We start from the raw sequence: 18,732 nt of genomic DNA, 5'->3' as shown, positions 1-18,732 counted from the left end.
TCCCCCCCCCCCCCCAACACTACCCAGCAGTGGCCCCCAACACTACCCTTACACTACCCAGTAGTGGCCCCTAACACTACCTAGCAGTGGCCCCCAACACTACCCACAACACTACCTGGCAGTGGCCCCCAACACTACCCAACAGTGGCCCCCATTACTACCCAGCAATGGCTCCCAACACTACCCAGCAGTGGCCTCCAACATTACCAAGCATTGGCCTCCAACACTACCCAGAAGTGGCCCCCAACACTACCCAACAGTGGCCTCCAACACTACCCAGAAGTGGCCCCCAACACTACCCAACAGTGGCCTCCAACACTACCCAGAAGTGGCCCCCAACACTTCCCAGCAATGACCTCCAACACTACCCAACAGTGGCCCCCAACACTACCCAGCAGTGGCCTCCAACACTCCCCAGCATTGGCCCCCAACACTACCCAATAGTGGCTCCCAACGCTACCCAGCAGTGGCTCCCAACACCCCCCAGCATTGGCCTCCAACACTACCCAGAAGTGGCCCCCAACAGTACCCAGAAGTGGCCTCCAACACTACCAATAAGTGGCCCCAAACACTACCCAGAAGTGGCCCCCGACAGTACCCAGAAGTGGCCCCCAACTCATGTATGGTTAGCTTCATCAACGCTTCAAATTACACACAAAGATACGTATACAGTATGGTAACTTGTCACGATATATAAATGTAAAAACAAAAGTGTATGACTACTGTTGAACGAAGGTTAACTGATGTATTTATAGCAACCAGCACCGTAAGTTACCTATACATGTAACATGGCCCAATCCGAGCTATTTTTGATGGATGTTTTTTGATAACATTACGTTACGCAAGACAATACAGCACTGAATAGCAAACAAATACAAGAGATTAAAAAGTGTCAACACTACTCAAAAAGCTATGATATCCTACCCATGTTTGCGGAATACTCTTGGGTTCGGTAAGACGAAGGGCTTGACCTTGTACGAACGTAAACTAGATATCATACTGGTGCAATACCTTACTTCAGTTCTGTACCTTAAGTAACACTTAATTCAGTTCAAGTTTTTCTTACACGAGACCAAAAAAAAATCCTGTCTGGAACTGTGTCTGCTGGAAAAATAGGCGCCATTACGACCAAACCCTTTTTGTGTAATCACAGCCGGTGGTTTGTATATAAAACTCCTATACAACTTATGTCTCTCTCCTCCGAAATCTCCACAAAATATCGATTTTAGACTTTACTTACCTGGACTATCTTGAGAGCCCAGTTTGCCACTGAAATATTGCCCTTACCTGAACAGTTTTAAGAACGCTCTCCGAGGAAACACCCTGTTGAGACCACAACGTTATTCATTGTAATGAACAATTCCGTTCACGACATCACCATCGTATTCGGCAGTGTAAACGCTTCAGCAATGTACCACAGTTCTATACAGGTGTATATCTGTACTTCTCACGCTTAAACCAATCGACCACAAAACAGAACGTTTACGGTCTAAGATATCAATCACGATATCAAACGTACTTGACCGTGTTCAAATATTCACGTGTGACATGGCATACCATACAGCATTAATGTAAACCTTGTAATCCCGAGTTAGAACAATATCTGAATCATGTTTATCACAAATTAACAATAACTTCCTTGGGTAACAGGAACGGTGTTTGGCCATCACATGTATTTAACTGAAGTTTTACTCTCGTTCTGCGGTGTTGTGACAAATTACCAGCATTTTGTGGCGCCGTCACAGAAACAAACAGAATTATACCCAAGACGCTAAGCCATGTCTTTGCCAATTCTCCTATAACTATCTACACAAAACTTATCGGACTTTCTTAAGAAATTATTGTTTCGTGTGCGATACATCCAAGATGGTGTGTCAACACATCTTAGTGATGTATTCCGTGATTATATGTAAACTTTGGACGAAACATTACGAGAGAAGTTCACCGTAAACTGTGAGTCAAAGTTCTTTTCTGCCGTCGTACAATATGGAACGCTAACCTATAAGTGGATACGCAAACACGCCACATCCCTAAGTAAAAATAATGAATAAATGTATAGATATGAATATTTGATCAGTCAAACCCCTGTTTAGTATTCAATACGCCTGGTATTATCGCCATAGACGCGTTAACTTAAATGTTGATTTTTCTCATCCAAGCCTTGAACGATTGAATTTTACAGAAGGTTATTTTCAATCAGGCTTTATGACAAGCTTTTTCATGGCGCATAACGATCGCCATGTTCGGTCTTGATATTTCGATACTATTAACATGCAGTAACTATATCTTGCCACTTGGACGCTGTTACGCCACGATTTCTCATCCATGCACGATTTTCTTTCCGGGTGAGAAATGTCAGAAGTAGACACAATACTGTACTCGCCATGTATGAACATTTAAACAATTTTAGATGTTTAGTCCCCAGATCTTGGGCAAAATATCCGTTAAGCTTGCTTTTATATTTTATTTTACACTCCCAGTCTCTATATACTAGTTAAGTTCCCTAAACGAGTTTGAAGACATTTTGCTTCTTGTTATTAAGATATTCGAATGATTTTGGGGCTCTGTTTCTTCTTCTTTTGTCTACCAGCGTTTCATAGAAACTAGTGCACGTGTATCAATAAAGCGTTGACGTTCGATATCTATGAAGCGTTGACGTCCGATATCTAGTTACCTACATGTAACAGATATGATACTTGGCCACAGTGGTCTCTGATTAGCTGAAGTATTAGGGGCTTTCTGGGTATAACTTGTTTTTATTTTGTGTATAGCAATAAAGCTTCCGATTGGTCGACATTTAGATTTTGTCCTATTTTGTTCCATGGCATGCATGAGTATTATGGCATTGCGATCATTTTCTGATGCATCATTTGCGACTACAGGGTTAGTTTGTGTGCCTTGTGTAACAGTGGAATATGCTGTCTCTTATGATGATTGTTATTTTGTCGTACTGCACGATACATGAGTATGTCATTGTAATATACTGTGTTGTTATCACGTATGCCATTTTACAATCTGCATCATATTGTATTCGACCATTATTGTATACATGTACCATTGTATTTTTGTAATGTACTGTAGTATTTGTATGCCATTGTATGGCTACTCTCCGATGTGTCTCACACAGGGAACTAAATAATCTGAATCATCTGAAATATTTAGAATGAGTTAGCAACTAAAGGATTTAATTATATCTTTGACACCTCATTGCCATTTAATAGTGGTTTTTAAATAATAGAACAGACTGATCGATACTACCAAACAAAACATATTGTCAAAAGTAACAGCTTCGCCTAAAGGGATTTTATTGTATTCAATTTTGTTTAAGTAAACCCATTGAAAATAAATATAACACATGTTTACTAGATTTAGGGTATCGTCTCATAAATCAAATGCAGAAATTGGAGGACACCAGAACGTCTTACATAGAGTTGTACCCGATGTTATTGGAGAGATATAGAAGGCGAGTATCATAGTATTGTGATCTGTCCACTTTATAGCGATTTAAGGCAAAGATTAATCAAGCAGTACTATTACAGAAAAAACACTCCGTTTTCAAATTAGTACAATTTCTTAATACAAATGATGATATTAGAGGGTTATCAAATTTAGGAAAATATTTATATGTAGCATTCAAGGGTCGTTAATTATAGGTTTATGTATTTTAGCGTTCATAAATGTAATGTACGTTATTGCACAGTGTTTTATACATACTGTGATGTCACTCTTCTGTCCATTCTAGTTTTATTTCGAGAAAATATTATTATATGTATATATATATATGTGTACCTTTAAGCCTAAGGGCTTTTGGTTAATAAATAATCCGAATTTGACAAAACTCCAATTGAGATAGGGAGCTGGGATGAGAAGTGTGTATTATGGGTGGCTGGGATGAGAAGTGTGTACTATGGGAGGGTGGAATGAGAAGTGTGTACTATGGGAGCGGGGATAAGAAGTGTGTACTATGGGAGGCTGGGATGAGACGCGTGTACTATGGGAGGCGGGGATGAGAAGTGTGTACTATTGGGATGAGAAGTGTGTACTATGGGAGGCGGGGATGAGAAGTGTGTTCTATGGGAGGCGGGGATGATAAGTGTATACAATGGGAGGCTATGGGAGCGGGGATAAGAAGTGTGTAATATGGGAGGCTGGGATGAGAAGTGTCTACAATGGAAGGCGGGGGATGAGAAGTGTGTCCTATGGGAGGCGGGGATGAGAAGTGTGTACTATTGGGATGAGAAGTGTGTACTATGGGAGGGTGGAATGAGAAGTGTGTACTATGGGAGGGGGGGATGAGAAGTGTGTTCTATGGGAGGGGGGGATGATAAGTGTATACAATGGGAGGCGGGGGATTAGAAGTGTGTTATATGGGCGGCTGGGATGAGAAGTGTGTACTATGGGAGGCTGGGATGAGAAGTGTCTACAATGGAAGGCGGGGGATGAGAAGTGTGTACTATGGGAGGCTGGGATGAGAAGTGTGTACTATGGGAGGCTGGGATGAGAAGTGTGTACTATGGGAGGCTGGGATGAGAAGTGTGTACTATGGGAGGCTGGGATGAGAAGTGTGTACTATGGGAGGCTGGGATGAGAAGTGTGTACTATGGGAGGCTGGGATGAGAAGTGTGTACTATGGGAGGCTGGGATGAGAAGTGTGTACTATGGGAGGCTGGGATGAGAAGTGTGTACTATGGGAGGCTGGGATGAGAAGTGTGTACTATGGGAGGCTGGGATGAGAAGTGTGTACTATGGGAGGCTGGGATGAGAAGTGTGTACTATGGGAGGCTGGGATGAGAAGTGTGTACTATGGGAGGCTGGGATGAGAAGTGTGTACTATGGGAGGCTGGGATGAGAAGTGTGTACTATGGGAGGCTGGGATGAGAAGTGTGTACTATGGGAGGCTGGGATGAGAAGTGTGTACTATGGGAGGCTGGGATGAGAAGTGTGTACTATGGGAGGCTGGGATGAGAAGTGTGTACTATGGGAGGCTGGGATGAGAAGTGTGTACTATGGGAGGCTGGGATGAGAAGTGTGTACTATGGGAGGCTGGGATGAGAAGTGTGTACTATGGGAGGCTGGGATGAGAAGTGTGTACTATGGGAGGCTGGGATGAGAAGTGTGTACTATGGGAGGCTGGGATGAGAAGTGTGTACTATGGGAGGCTGGGATGAGAAGTGTGTACTATGGGAGGCTGGGATGAGAAGTGTGTACTATGGGAGGCGGGGATGAGAAGTGTGTACTATGGGAGGCGGGGATGAGAAGTTTGTACTATGGGAGGTGGGGATGAGAAGTGTGTACTATGGGAGGCGGGGATGAGAAGTGTGTACTATGGGAGGCAGGGATGAGAAGTTTGTACAATGGAAGGCGGGGGATGAGAAGTGTGTACTATGGGAGGCAGGGATGAGAAGTTTGTACTATGGAAGGCGGGGGATGAGAAGTGTGTACTATGGGAGGCGGGGATGAGACGCGTGTACTATGGGAGGCTGGGATGAGAAGTGTGTACTATCGGATTTGGGACGAAAAGTGTTTACTATGGGAGGCGGGGATGAGAAGAGTGTACTATGGGAGGCTGAGATGAGAAGTTTGTACTATGGGAGGCGGGGATGAGAAGTGTGTACTATGGGAGGCGGGGATGAGAAGAGTGTACTATGGGAGGCGGGGATGAGAAGGTTGTACTATGGGAGGCGGGGATGAGAAGGGTGGACTATCGGATTTGGGACGAAAAGGGTTTACTATGGGAGGCGGGGATGAGAAGTTTGTACTATGGGAGGCGGGGATGAGAAGTATGTACTATCGGAGGCGGGGATGAGAAGAGTGTACTATGGGAGGCGGGGATGAGAAGTTTGTACTATGGGAGGCAGGGATGAGAAGTGCGTACTATGGGAGGCGGGGTTGGAAGTGTGTACTATAGATGGCGGGGTTTGTTGGTGTACTTGCCTTCTAGTGATAATGAAGATCTGATGCCGACTTTAGAGTGATACCTCAGTTAAATACCATGACAAAGGCACACAGAATAGCATTCCAGCTGGTCACATTATACTGACAACGGGTCAACCAGTTGTTGCCATTACCCTCAATGCTGAAAGTTTTGTAGAGAATAACAACTACTATTTTGGGGGACTTTGGTATGTCCCGGCCTGAGGACGGAATCAATTGCCTTCCTGATTGACCTCAAGGATGGAAGTGAGGTATTGTCAAGCAAGGCGCTAGAAAATAAAAGGTAGTAAGAAGGAGAGAGAAATACAAAGATTCCAAATATTGCAATGGGAGCAGCAGCTTTTGTTTGGTCGCTTTGTGTCCCTAGATAGAGAGCACAAAAGCCTATCCCCAAGTTTGAAGGAGGTTCCCACGTCTGTTGCCCCTTACAACAAGCAGTGGGTGAGAGCATGTGTATTGTTTTCTCATTCCCCGACCTGTACGGTTGTCACCATAGCAGACAAGGAAGACAGTGATACCGTGTATATCTCAGCATGCATCGGGAAAATCGTTCAAACGGTAACAATGAAGGCAACTCTTTATTCAAAGTAAGAACACAACCAGAAACTTTAAGAAAGAAAACAAAAAGACAACAGACAGTTTCGGACGGGGTCTACATTATATGAAACTATGTAAAGGGGTTGAAACTGTAACAAAGGGAATATTTTAATGGTGTTTTAATTGACCGACTCAATTATTGCTGATCGTCAATGTGTTGTGTTAGCGTGTTCTACCAGATATAATTTTATTAAACACGAACGAGGTCAATGAATCAGTAACTGTAGGTAGAGAAAGTTTTGACGTCGGTAGATGTATGATCCCTGTCAAGCCCCGCCAGTGTGTTTGTGGAATGTGTCTACTGTTTAAAAGATAGCTGTGTATATTTCGAGCACTATTTCAATACAAACTCAAAATCTGAAATGATTTCCAACTGTAAATATCTATAAACTCTTGGCTTCAAAAATGATTATGTCATGGATCAACGCGTGCGCATACATGATATTAAGGACTCGGTGTTGTATTCTGCAATTCATATGAAAACGGAGGTAGGGCATTTTCTACCAGACTCAACGTCCGCCTCATGGGTAACTACAAACTCCTATATTAGGTGGGTTTGTAACATTACACAGAGACATGTATCCGATATAATGGTACAGCTCTGATGACATCCCGATAGAAATATACATTACACAGAGACATGTATTCGGTATAATGGTACTATACATTACACAGAGACATGTATTCGGTATAATGGTACAGCTCTGATGACATCCCGATAGAAATATACATTACACAGAGACATGTATCCGATATTATGGTACAGCTCTGATGACATCCCGATAGAAATCTACATTACACAGAGACATGTATTCGGTATAATGGTACAGCTCTGATGACATCCCGATAGAAATATACGTTCCCCAGAGACATGTATCCGATATAATGGTACAGCTCTGATGCCATCCCGATAGAAATATACATTACACAGAGACATGTATCCGATGTAATGGTACAGCTCTGATGACATCCCGATAGAAATATACGTTCCCCAGAGACATGTATCCGATATAATGGTACAGCTCTGATGACATCACGATAGAAATATACATTACACAGAGACATGTATTCGGTATAATGGTACTATACATTACACAGAGACATGTACCCGATATAATGGTACAGCTCTGATGACATCCCGTTAGAAATATACATTACACAGAGACATGTATTCGATATAATGGTACAGCTCTGATGACATCCCGATAGAAATATACGTTCCCCAGAGACATGTATCCGATATAATGGTACAGCTCCGATGACATCCCGATAGAAATATACATTACACAGAGCCATGTATCCGATATAATGGTACAGCTCTGATGACATCACGATAGAAATATACATTACACAGAGACATGTATCCGATATTATGGTACAGCTCTGATGACATCCCGATAGAAATATACGTTCCCCAGAGACATGTATCCGATATAATGGTACAGCTCTGAGTACATCCCGATAGAAATATACATTACACAGAGACATGTATCCGATATTATGGTACAGCTCTGATGACATCCCGATAGAAATATACGTTCCACAGAGACATGTATCCGATATAATGGTACAGCTCTCATTACCTCCCGATAGAAATATACATTACACAGAGACATGTATCCGATATTATGGTACAGCTCTGATGACATCCCGATAGAAATATACGTTCCCCAGAGACATGTATCCGATATAATGGTACAGCTCTGATGCCATCCCGATAGAAATATACATTACACAGAGACATGTATCCGATATTATGGTACAGCTCTGATGACATCCCGATAGAAATATACGTTCCCCAGAGACATGTATCCGATATAATGGTACAGCTCCGATGACATCCCGATAGAAATATACATTACACAGAGCCATGTATCCGATATAATGGTACAGCTCTGATGACATCACGATAGAAATATACATTACACAGAGACATGTATCCGATGTAATGGTACAGCTCTGATGACATCCCGATAGAAATATACGTTCCCCAGAGACATGTATCCGATATAATGGTACAGCTCTGTTGACATCCCGATAGAAATATACGTTACACAGAGACATGTATCCGATATAATGGTACTATATATTACACAGAGACATGTATCCGATATAATGGTACTATACATTACACAGAGACATGTATACATTACATTACACTGATATAACCGTACAGCATTGAAGTGATCACTGAAGTCAAATAGTTGTAACACCCCGACAGTAATGGCAACGATTTTGTGTACTTATATTTCCTATATAACGCTACAGTATGATATCCACGGCACTCTCTTTGCAATAATGCGAGTTTCATTTGCATTTACAATCCAGCGATGACAGTAAAGTCGGCAGCGCTTAGTGACCAGTGACGAGATGGGAAAGGAGAATGGACATTAGTGAAACGGCTAAAGACAGCAAACGTCGAGCGTGGGCAGTGGCTGGATGGGTTAAACTTTAATACAACTATAACTGTGGGTCAACCAATTAAAATTGCTGACATGTATTATCATCAATCAGAATAAATTATTTTTTATTTTTACACCTTACAACAATTTAAAGTGAAACCAAATATATATATATATAAAAGAAGGCGAAGGTCACATGTCAAATTGATTAACACTATAGTAGAAGGAACACCATTATAATCTGTGCTAAAGGGCTTTAATGACGTGACAAATTGCCAAACTTTTTACGGGAAACCCTATTATTTTGGTCGAACTATGACACGGTAAACTCTATTGTTTGCTTATTTTATAACTAATGAACCCAAGGACATGTATTTTGTGTGTTATATTCATATTTTACTATATTGTTTGTGTTTGTAGGATATAAATGGGATCTATATTACGTAAACTGCGAGTAGAGATATTTGTCATAAAGGTTTCAAGGCTAATTTGTTCACCTAGATTTCAGGCGGAAACAGCAGGAAAGAAACAGTGGTTCGGAAATAAGAGATCACAGTCGGCACAATCATAACCGACCAGTGGTATTAGTACGCTAGTACAGGTGCCACTACCACTGTACGTTGCTATATAATGATCATTTTTACACTGCACTTCTATAGTTATAAACCCTCACACCTCCTTACAGGACAGCACGCTCTGTTTACTCAGAGAAAATGACACAACAAGGTATTGGCGGAACATGGCTCATCTCTTGGATGGCCGAAAGTTGATTTAACATATTTTAGGATTAAAACATTTTCAGAGATCATTTTTTATGAGTAAAGTTGCGGCCTATAAATTAAGCGCCACAAGACATCATAAAAGTGAAACGTTATGATGACGCCGCCACCCTATCGCCATGCACCAGAGTGCCAGAGAGCTAAAAAGGATTATGTCTCATCGGTGTCATCTGTTTTCTGGAGACACCGGAACTGTTATAAACCAATCATAAACACTGTAACATAGATGATGATAATAACAACCATACGTGTTAGTAGGATCATTACCGCGGGTATAAACATTGCTGGAGCCGTATTAGTCAGAATTATTCTGACGTTTTATCGACTTTTTTCATATCGGTCTGTCGTCGATTAACGTCAGAACTCCGGCCCTCTATTATTATTATTTCTTTATTTCCTCCAAATTGAAGAGTTACAAAAATATACAGTGTAGTCAAAATACAAATCAAATATTATTAATTGATACTTACATGCACATAAATACATCAGTTAACTACAGACATGAAGAGAGAAGTTAATGAAACTTGAATTAGTTTAGTAAATACAGAAAGAATGGTCTCGTTAACAGCAAATCATACAAAATAATTAGAATGCCTGGGAATCCTGAGGTTTCCAAGGGTTGGGGAAAGCCCTTCCACAAAGGTCTTCTCAGGCTTACCCACACGTAAACAAACACAAAATAAGAGAGAGAGAAAAAAAGTAATTAGCTAGACATTGCTATTGTACGTACGTTTGTACGTGTTATATCATTATTAACGCTGAAACAACAGCAACATTTTGTCAATAAAAATAGCATTATGCAGTACAAAGGTTACATAATCAGTTGAGCTTAATATGTGGGGAAGGCTACCCCCTAGTAATACATGAATTAAATCATAATCAGACAAAGAGGATAAGAACACGCCAAGTTCTATATCAAAAGCCGTACTTATAAGACACCATAGATCGTCTCTAAGACTTTCAGTTTTTGTACAATGGATTACTGTATGTGTTATACAGTCATTATGTAAAATACCACAAAAATGGCATAATTCAATAATATTTGTTGATCTTAAATTAGCACATAATCGAACTATATTGCTTATCTTGCTTAGATGTTCAGGGAATTTTAATGCTACTGTCCATAAAATATGTGGAGAAATTACATCATGAATGAGCAAAAATCTTGTGAAATCTGAATCGTTGTTCATTCTATCGTACATCATTAATTCTTCCCAATTATAAACTGCTTTATAGGAAATTGACTTCCATGATGAACTACTTGGAAAAACTGTATCTGATATATACTGCAACAGATAATTAAACAAATCATACTTGCGAAGTATTCTCACAATATCAGGAATAAAACCAGTTTGACAGGACTCCTTCAAAATATGCATGAATAGGCGTTTGAGAAATATAGTATGAGTTAAGTATTTACTGTCCAGTCTACAAAGACGACCGAGAAATAAAAGTTTTCTTATATCAATGTAACCTTCTATGGAGGTCCATCCAATTAAGGAGTTGGCCATATCAGTTCTAGTTCTAATGTTTAACCCTTGAATGGATTTTACGATAAAATTTTGAGCGCGCTCTAATTTGATTAGTTCTGTTCTAGACAGTTGCCATAGTTCACATCCGTACAGGGCAGACGGGAAAACTTTAGCCTTAATCAGCTTTGCAACTGTGCGACCCGCGGCCGGAGCGCACTTCAAACTGATATTTTAGAAACAAATCGTCACTTCACAAGATGAACATACATAACATGCCTCAATCAACCAATACAATCACTTAAAACATATCTTTTCAAACATACTCTGTTCAGAGACAGGTCCCTGCTCTGTTTTACTCTAGTTTTTTGATAGCCCCACCTTCTAATGCCACGTGACTAAAATCTCGCCGGCCTACGTCATAACGTTGAGAAATACCTTCGGTAACGCGAGATCTCGTCAAGTCATGTGACATTGCTCATGGCCTAATTCCCATTAAAAACATGGGTCGGTATGGAAAATACTTTTCATAATATCTTTTTGAAACATGTTATTGATACCACCTATTGCATAAAGAATAGATCTTTCAATCCATGTGCGACATGTGTGTGAAAGTGTCGATTTGTTTCTAAAATATCAGTTTGAAGTGCGCTCCGGGCGCGGGTCGCATATTTCCCGCATATTATAGAGGGCCGGAGTTCTGACGTTAATCGACGACAAACCGATATGAAAAAAGTCGATAAAACGTCAGAATAATTCGGACTAGAGCCGTATGTGATACATCCGGGGACGTTTTGGCCGTACACTACCGAACGTTAAGCCACGAGAGGTATTCCGCGCGTGCATTTACATACCATATGAATGTATAGATACACGAAGAAAAACATAACCGCAGATATATCAACATGGAATAAAAAAAACCTGTACAATTGATTTCTGAGCCAATATTTGACGATGGAAATAAACGGACTATTTCGTTACTTATATCTAACAGATCAAACCTCGTATTTCTGCGTCCACCATGTCGTCTTTTCTTCCTTTTCATCTTCATGCACAAATATGTACCGCCTTACCTGATTAGCGATACAGGTTAGACGAAGTGTCTACATACATGTACTACATACATGTATAGATCGGATGGCTTTGTCTTTGTGCAATATACATTAGAGCTTCTTAACCGTATTACAGATATACAATGTGTATTGGCTGGTAGGACTACCGTATAACGGATTTATTGTCGGCAGTAAACCAAACTTTTAAACATGTTATAATACAGAATTAATGCCACAATCCACCTATACTGATAAGTAGCTAATGTCGGATCAACACCCTCCCATATTCCAATATCGCCTCTGTATCGATATGGCAAATGCTTTAACACAGGTGTATAGTGATACAGTGTTGGGCAGTCGGCCAGGTTTCGAAGGCTCAAATTAAAGAGCGAATATTTCTTTAATGTATTTCTATTTTTTGAAAGATATGTAATAAATAATGCTAATAAAATGTTGAGATCGTGTCGTTTGTAAGTCCTTTAGGAATTGTGGTTTTGATTTGTTATTTTATTAGTGTATTCTTGCTGTATATATTAACATTACATTAGACCAACACAATGTTGTATAATCCACTTATTTGTAAACAACAGATGAGTTACACGCCCAGTACACATTTTTCAAATTCACGTGAATACGCACATGCAATCTCATTTACCAAGCAAATGCTGTGTTACATTTCGAATGAAGGAAGGTAGAATATAGAATTTGACAAAGACGGCAAAAACTTCCGAGACGTACTTTCTGTCGGTGGAACGTTCACATCGTGTCAGAAAAGTAATGCACGTACGATTCTCTGTATTACTTGGTAATTATGAAGCATCAATATAGCGGTCCTAATGTTTGTAAAAGCAAAGAACCATACGAGGGGTTTCGTTAACACTCTAGGTAAAAATTTGTACCTAGATACTTTCATAAGAATAGCAAATGATCAGTTTATACCCGTGACAAATCACAACAGGGTGTCTTGTCCAGTCAAAGTCTCACCAAAGCTTTACTTTAATGGGTTATGAATACAGTGTATGTAATATTCCATTAATTTTAAACTGTCTCCTTGCCTGGTAATCATTTCAAAGACGAGAAAATAAATGCTTTAGACAGACCAAAGTATACATTTGTTCATGACCAGTAATTTTACTCTAAGGTTTCGCAGTATCTGTCTTCATCTTCCCATCAGTGTTCCCACCCTTACGCACTTTTCGTATGATTGTAACGGAAATATCCGGGGAACCGTTGGACAGTTTTGTCAGATCAAAATAATTCACTTTACTTCTTTTGAAAAAAAAATTATCCCAAAATTTGTCCAGAAATGAGTAAGCGTTGACCTTACCTATCGAAGAAGGGTGTGACCTTCTTGCGGACGATCTTTGGGAGGTATCCACCGGTCCGTCTATACCTCCTAGGAGAGAACTTGATATCCACACGCTGGACCCCAAACACGTTTTCGTCCGTCAGTTCGCTCAGCACGCAGGGGGAGAGGAACAAGTGGTCCTTATCCACGGTTTGTCTGATCACGTCCCGGGTACGTAGTGCTGGAAGTCGGTCCATCCCAGTTGTCTAATATTTGACGACAGAACTGTTACTACCGACGACTGTTCTTTGTGTAAACGCTCTGAGTCTACTTATTCCAACAACATGGCTATGTTTTTTTCTGAATACCTTATAACAAAGTTATCACAAAAGGGAGTTTGTGTAAACTAAAACTGTCAGATGTTAATTAATCCGTGAAGATACACTGTCTGATATTAATTAATCCGTGAATGTACACTGTCCGAAATTAATCAATCCGTGAACTTACACTGTCAGATATTGACGAATCCGTGAACATACACTGTCAGATATTAACGAATCCGTGAACATACACTGTCAGATATTAACAAATCCGTGAACATACACTGTCAGATATTAACGAATCCGTGAACTTACACTGTCAGATATTAACGAATCCGTGAACTTACACTGTCAGATATTAACAAACCCGTATCTATCTCTGTGTATCCGAGGGATAGGTCTCCTGTCTTTGTCTGTCCTGTATGAAGTATAGTGTCTACCCAGACCGGGACCGCAGATCCAACACGTCACTGACAGTTTCCATTTCCATTCTGATCGAAGTGTTTCCTCTTATTACAATAATACCAATACTGTTTTAATTAGCGCTAACGGCCAGTCGATGTTATCCACCTACTCCATCGTAACAAAATAGTTTACACATCGTGTTTATGACAAATTTTGACATGTTTCCGATATGAATCAAAGGAAATATGTCCGTTTACCCATACAATAGAATCAAATGTTATTTAGAGTGTACAAGTACTTAGAAATAATACACTAATCCATTGAAGTTTGTTCTAATTCACCGGCCTAAACCTGTCACACCGCGGGGTGTGACGTTTGGCTCGGGTCTGTAATAGGTTTGAATTGCGCGGTCGATATATTGGAGCGGTCGGACAGCAGCAGGGTCGGATACCGATGGTGATTATTATTTCAGCCTCCCGTCCAGTTATTTGACGAGACGTGCGAACATGTTCTCAATTAAGCAAACCAAGTATATATAACGAACTTGACGACATAAGACGTATATCACGCACTTGACCTGTAAAATACTAATTAACTTTCACAAATACTGGTATTTATTTACTCCCTCACGGGCCGATATCGGATTATTCAGCGTCGACCAACTAGCAAGCTGTACGGGTGTACCTGGCGATACGGCGGAATACAGTTCGATCAAACTGTTATCATGATACGGTATGAAATTTAAAGATAAAACTGGACTTTAAAAAGCATGTATAAAGTTTGGTCAATTCTGTGTATACAATGTAATTACATCATTACTTCACGACTTGGGTGTCATATTCATTCCCTGGCTCTAGTTTCATGACGTGTATCCCTTTATTATAACGGTAATTTCACAATTTCAATCTTTCCACAGCCAACACCTCATCATAAAGACAATATCACAACACCATGCTCATACGACCAGAGAAAGCTTTAGTCTGGCCGCCGTGACAATAAGTTATTAGCTATCAGTCAACATGCATGGGACTTCCAACACAGCATGTGTTAAACCACCTAAAGCAAGGCCTAGCGGTAGGAGAAGCATCGTCTTTGGACAGAATTAAGACTATACAAGCAGACTATGGCTATTATATTTACAATCCAACAAGAACATTTGAAACTTTCTGAAGGCTTAACGTATCGAGACGGGAAGAGGTCATCATAGTAGCAACAGACCAGTCTGCCGTAAAAACCTGTTAATTTCTGCATTCACGAAAGAGAAGTTATCAGAGGACCTGTTTCGACAGAAAAGCTGTGCAGTAACGTCAAACCTAGAAAGGCAGCATGATCTGATGACATCCCTGTTCGGATACTGAAAGAGAGGACAACTCGATTAGGATAGATCAGAACCCTATCTCCATATCTCCACGTTAGCCATCCAGTATTTAAGAAAAGCGACAGATCCAAACCTGAAAGCTACCGTGCTGTACCACTACGTGCCATTGCTTGTAAAACATCGCCGACTTCCTGATTGTCAAAACAGTCTTACATAATAACATCACATCGTTAGAATTTCAGAAACAAATGATCTGCTCACAAAGCTCTTTATTAAAGTCCGTGACTTGACAAGCCAGAAGCTGTTTGTTTTAATTTTCTTTAACGTCCTATTAACAGCTAAGGTAATTGAAGGACGTGCCTCCATGCGTTTTAGTGTATGCGTGCTTGCGTGTCTATATGCAGGAGACAGGGAGCCAGAAGCAGAAGGAAGTAGTTCGACTTGATTATTCTGGACTATCCGAAGGGAAACTTTTCAGGTAAATGTTGATGTAATGTATCACTAATTATCAATTTTAAAAATATTAGTTCATTTTTTTTAATAAATAGATATCCTCCACTTTTCTTTTCTATTGCAAGTCGATATTTCCGGTGCGTTGTTCTATAAATAGAACGCGAAATAAATGTAGTTCAAATATCAAGAGTCAACGGATGCTATTATTTATTTCTTCTCAATTCTATCATTAATTTTGAAAAAGTGAAAATAAGCTTCTATAAATGATACATGGCATCGCATGGAACGTAAAGAAAAGCAAAATGTGATCAAAAGAAAGATTTACACGAATGACCAGGTGTTCTGGAAGGGTAAGGCTCTTCTGCCTCATCGATGAGACACGGCATGTGAATTAATGTTGAATCCAAGTAGTGTCACGTCCTCGTATATCGAGACCCTGCTAGATTCTGATGGCAACGCTAACATTTGTCCATACTCCACAAATGTCCCGCTTACCATACAGCTTAGTAGCTAGTAGGCCGTCCATGTTGGTCATGTTGTAAGTAAAGATCGAGGAAAGCGGCCTTAGTAGAGGGAGTCTGTGGCGTACTTGATATCAAGCTCTGGTGGGTATATACGGCCGATGTGGTCAATGATTTTCTTGCTATTCAAAGACAGCACATCGTCGATATATTTGAACGTAAACTTGGGGACTAGTCTACCTGTTACCAGTCCTGATAAGCTCATCAATAAATTCAACTTCGTATGAAAACAGAAACAAATCGGCCAATAGAGTGGTAGTTTGTTTCCATGATAATGCCTACGGTTTGCTCCAAAATATTGCCACTGAACTCAACATGGATATTGTCAACCAATAACTCCATCATTTCAACAACATCGTCCTCAGTCTAATTCATTATAGCCCCTGATGTACTTATAACGAAATATGCTCCAAATTAATTTACAACCATATATTGATATCGCCGTATTGCTTCGAAAGAAAGCTCGCATAACAAGAGAACTTATGCGTTCCCGAGTGAATAGTGGTGTAAAGGGTCGAAAAGTCAAAATTGTCGATAGAAACAGAAGTAAACGTGTATACAACTTGCTTTCTAAATAGATCTTCGCTCGGTCGCCCGATAAACACATGCGTGCGTGAAGAGTTACTTCCTGTGCTATATGTTGCCCTTAATTTTCGTCCGAGAGTAGCAGTCTCATAGAGGAAATGGGAAGTATATTCTGAAAAAAATACACAAGACTAACCTCTTAAACATAATGAAAACAATATTCACGCTTTCTAATCATTTTTTTATTTAGAGAAAATTTAGAAATTAGTTGGAATTCTCAATTGGCGTATTCTCGCGGGATTAAAATGCAACTTTATTATCGAGGGGAAATAAAAGAATACAAACCTATAAATAAAAATAAAAATTGTTGTTATCTTTCTTCATTTCAGATTTCGCTAAAAAATATCACACGTTTAGTGTGAAAAAAATCATCACATATATAGGCGAAACTAGACCTATGTACGTTTGTCGGTGCGGCAAGACTAATGGTTTTTATCTGATTTTGTCACATGCTCAGAAAGGAACAGTTCCCGAAGTCTCTACTGGGAGTACCTCCAAAGAACATTACACACACTTTTGGTTACAGTTTGTTGAGAATATCAGTCTTCGGAAATAAAAACATTACTAAAACATTACTATTTTACATTTTTTTTTAAATCTTCACATTATTTATTTATGCATTACCAGTCATAAAAGAAACAGTTGATAACGCCCTTTATTGATAATTGATCATGTTAAAATCAACAACGATTTATCAAAAGCTAGCTTTAACGCCATTTTTCAGCAACGTTGCTATTTTCAGGCCGCGTGCCGATTTATAAATAGACCGAAATGATCATTTCATTGGGCAGATATCGGTGACTTGACCTGAATACGGCCCACTGTATCAGAAATGAAGACTACCGTATCGATATAACGCCCATCATTTGATTGACTATCTCGGTTACTAGTAGCACGGACTTAAATAACTAATCTAATTCCGTGTTAGTAGTAAAATTTTCTCTCCCCCCCCCCCCCCCCCCCATTTTGTTTGAAACTAAATTCTCTATACATCTACATCAATATATCGTTAAATATGCAACGTAAAGTTTATTTAGTTTACAGTTATTATCATTTTTTTTCAGCTCTTTTCCGATGACGTGGGAGGAAACAAGCTAGTACCGGGAGAAAAGCGACGTGGTCGGGCAGGTGACCCGATCAGGGATCGAATCTTGAAAGTAGGTCAAAGTCATTTTTGAGGAAATTTTATAGCCTCACATCATAACATCATTATCATGTCTTAGTTAATCACAGGAAGGTGTTCAAAGGTTTTAACACATTTGATCCCTGTGACTTTAAATGTAGCTTTATGTCACATATTTGCGGCTTAATAGCAACACATGTTATTTGGGGTGGATTATACACTGGTCACTTCACAAAGGACTTAATGGTCATTTTTAACTACATTAAAAGTAAAAATTTCAACTTGAATTTATTTACCATTTAATGTTATATATATCATATAAGTTAAATGGGGCTATCTTTTCTGGTGCAGATTTTTTCTAATGGGCATGCGTAGACGCCCTACCATTGCAACACAATTGCGTTGCTATGCAGAAATAGCCAAAACATGTTGTTTTTGGACAGTTGGCATACAGAGTTGAAAGGCTCTGCATGTGACAAACACAAT

At 39.8% G+C, this 18,732-nt stretch overlaps 1 protein-coding gene across 2 annotated transcripts in view; it reads right to left on the bottom strand.

Moving 5' to 3' along the window:
• Positions 1-14,620, bottom strand: part of LOC110459732 — a 42,422-nt gene extending 27,802 nt beyond the window's left edge. Inside the window, exon 1 of one of the 2 annotated variants that reach the window (XR_002463924.1) lies at positions 1,288-2,000. Coding sequence is in view for 1 of the 2 variants with exons in the window: in XM_021512136.1 (XP_021367811.1) it covers positions 13,561-13,778 (218 nt within the window). In the remaining variant the exon portion in view is untranslated. Of the gene's footprint in view, positions 1-1,287; positions 2,001-13,560 lie in introns of those variants that run through there. The other variant, XM_021512136.1, reaches the window with a different exon arrangement.
• Positions 14,621-18,732: the final 4,112 nt, after the last annotated feature.

Source organism: Mizuhopecten yessoensis, unplaced genomic scaffold (assembly GCF_002113885.1).
Source record: "Mizuhopecten yessoensis strain PY_sf001 unplaced genomic scaffold, ASM211388v2 scaffold10201, whole genome shotgun sequence".
NCBI lineage: Eukaryota > Metazoa > Mollusca > Bivalvia > Pectinida > Pectinidae > Mizuhopecten > Mizuhopecten yessoensis.
This window is presented reverse-complemented; position numbering and strand designations above follow the sequence as displayed.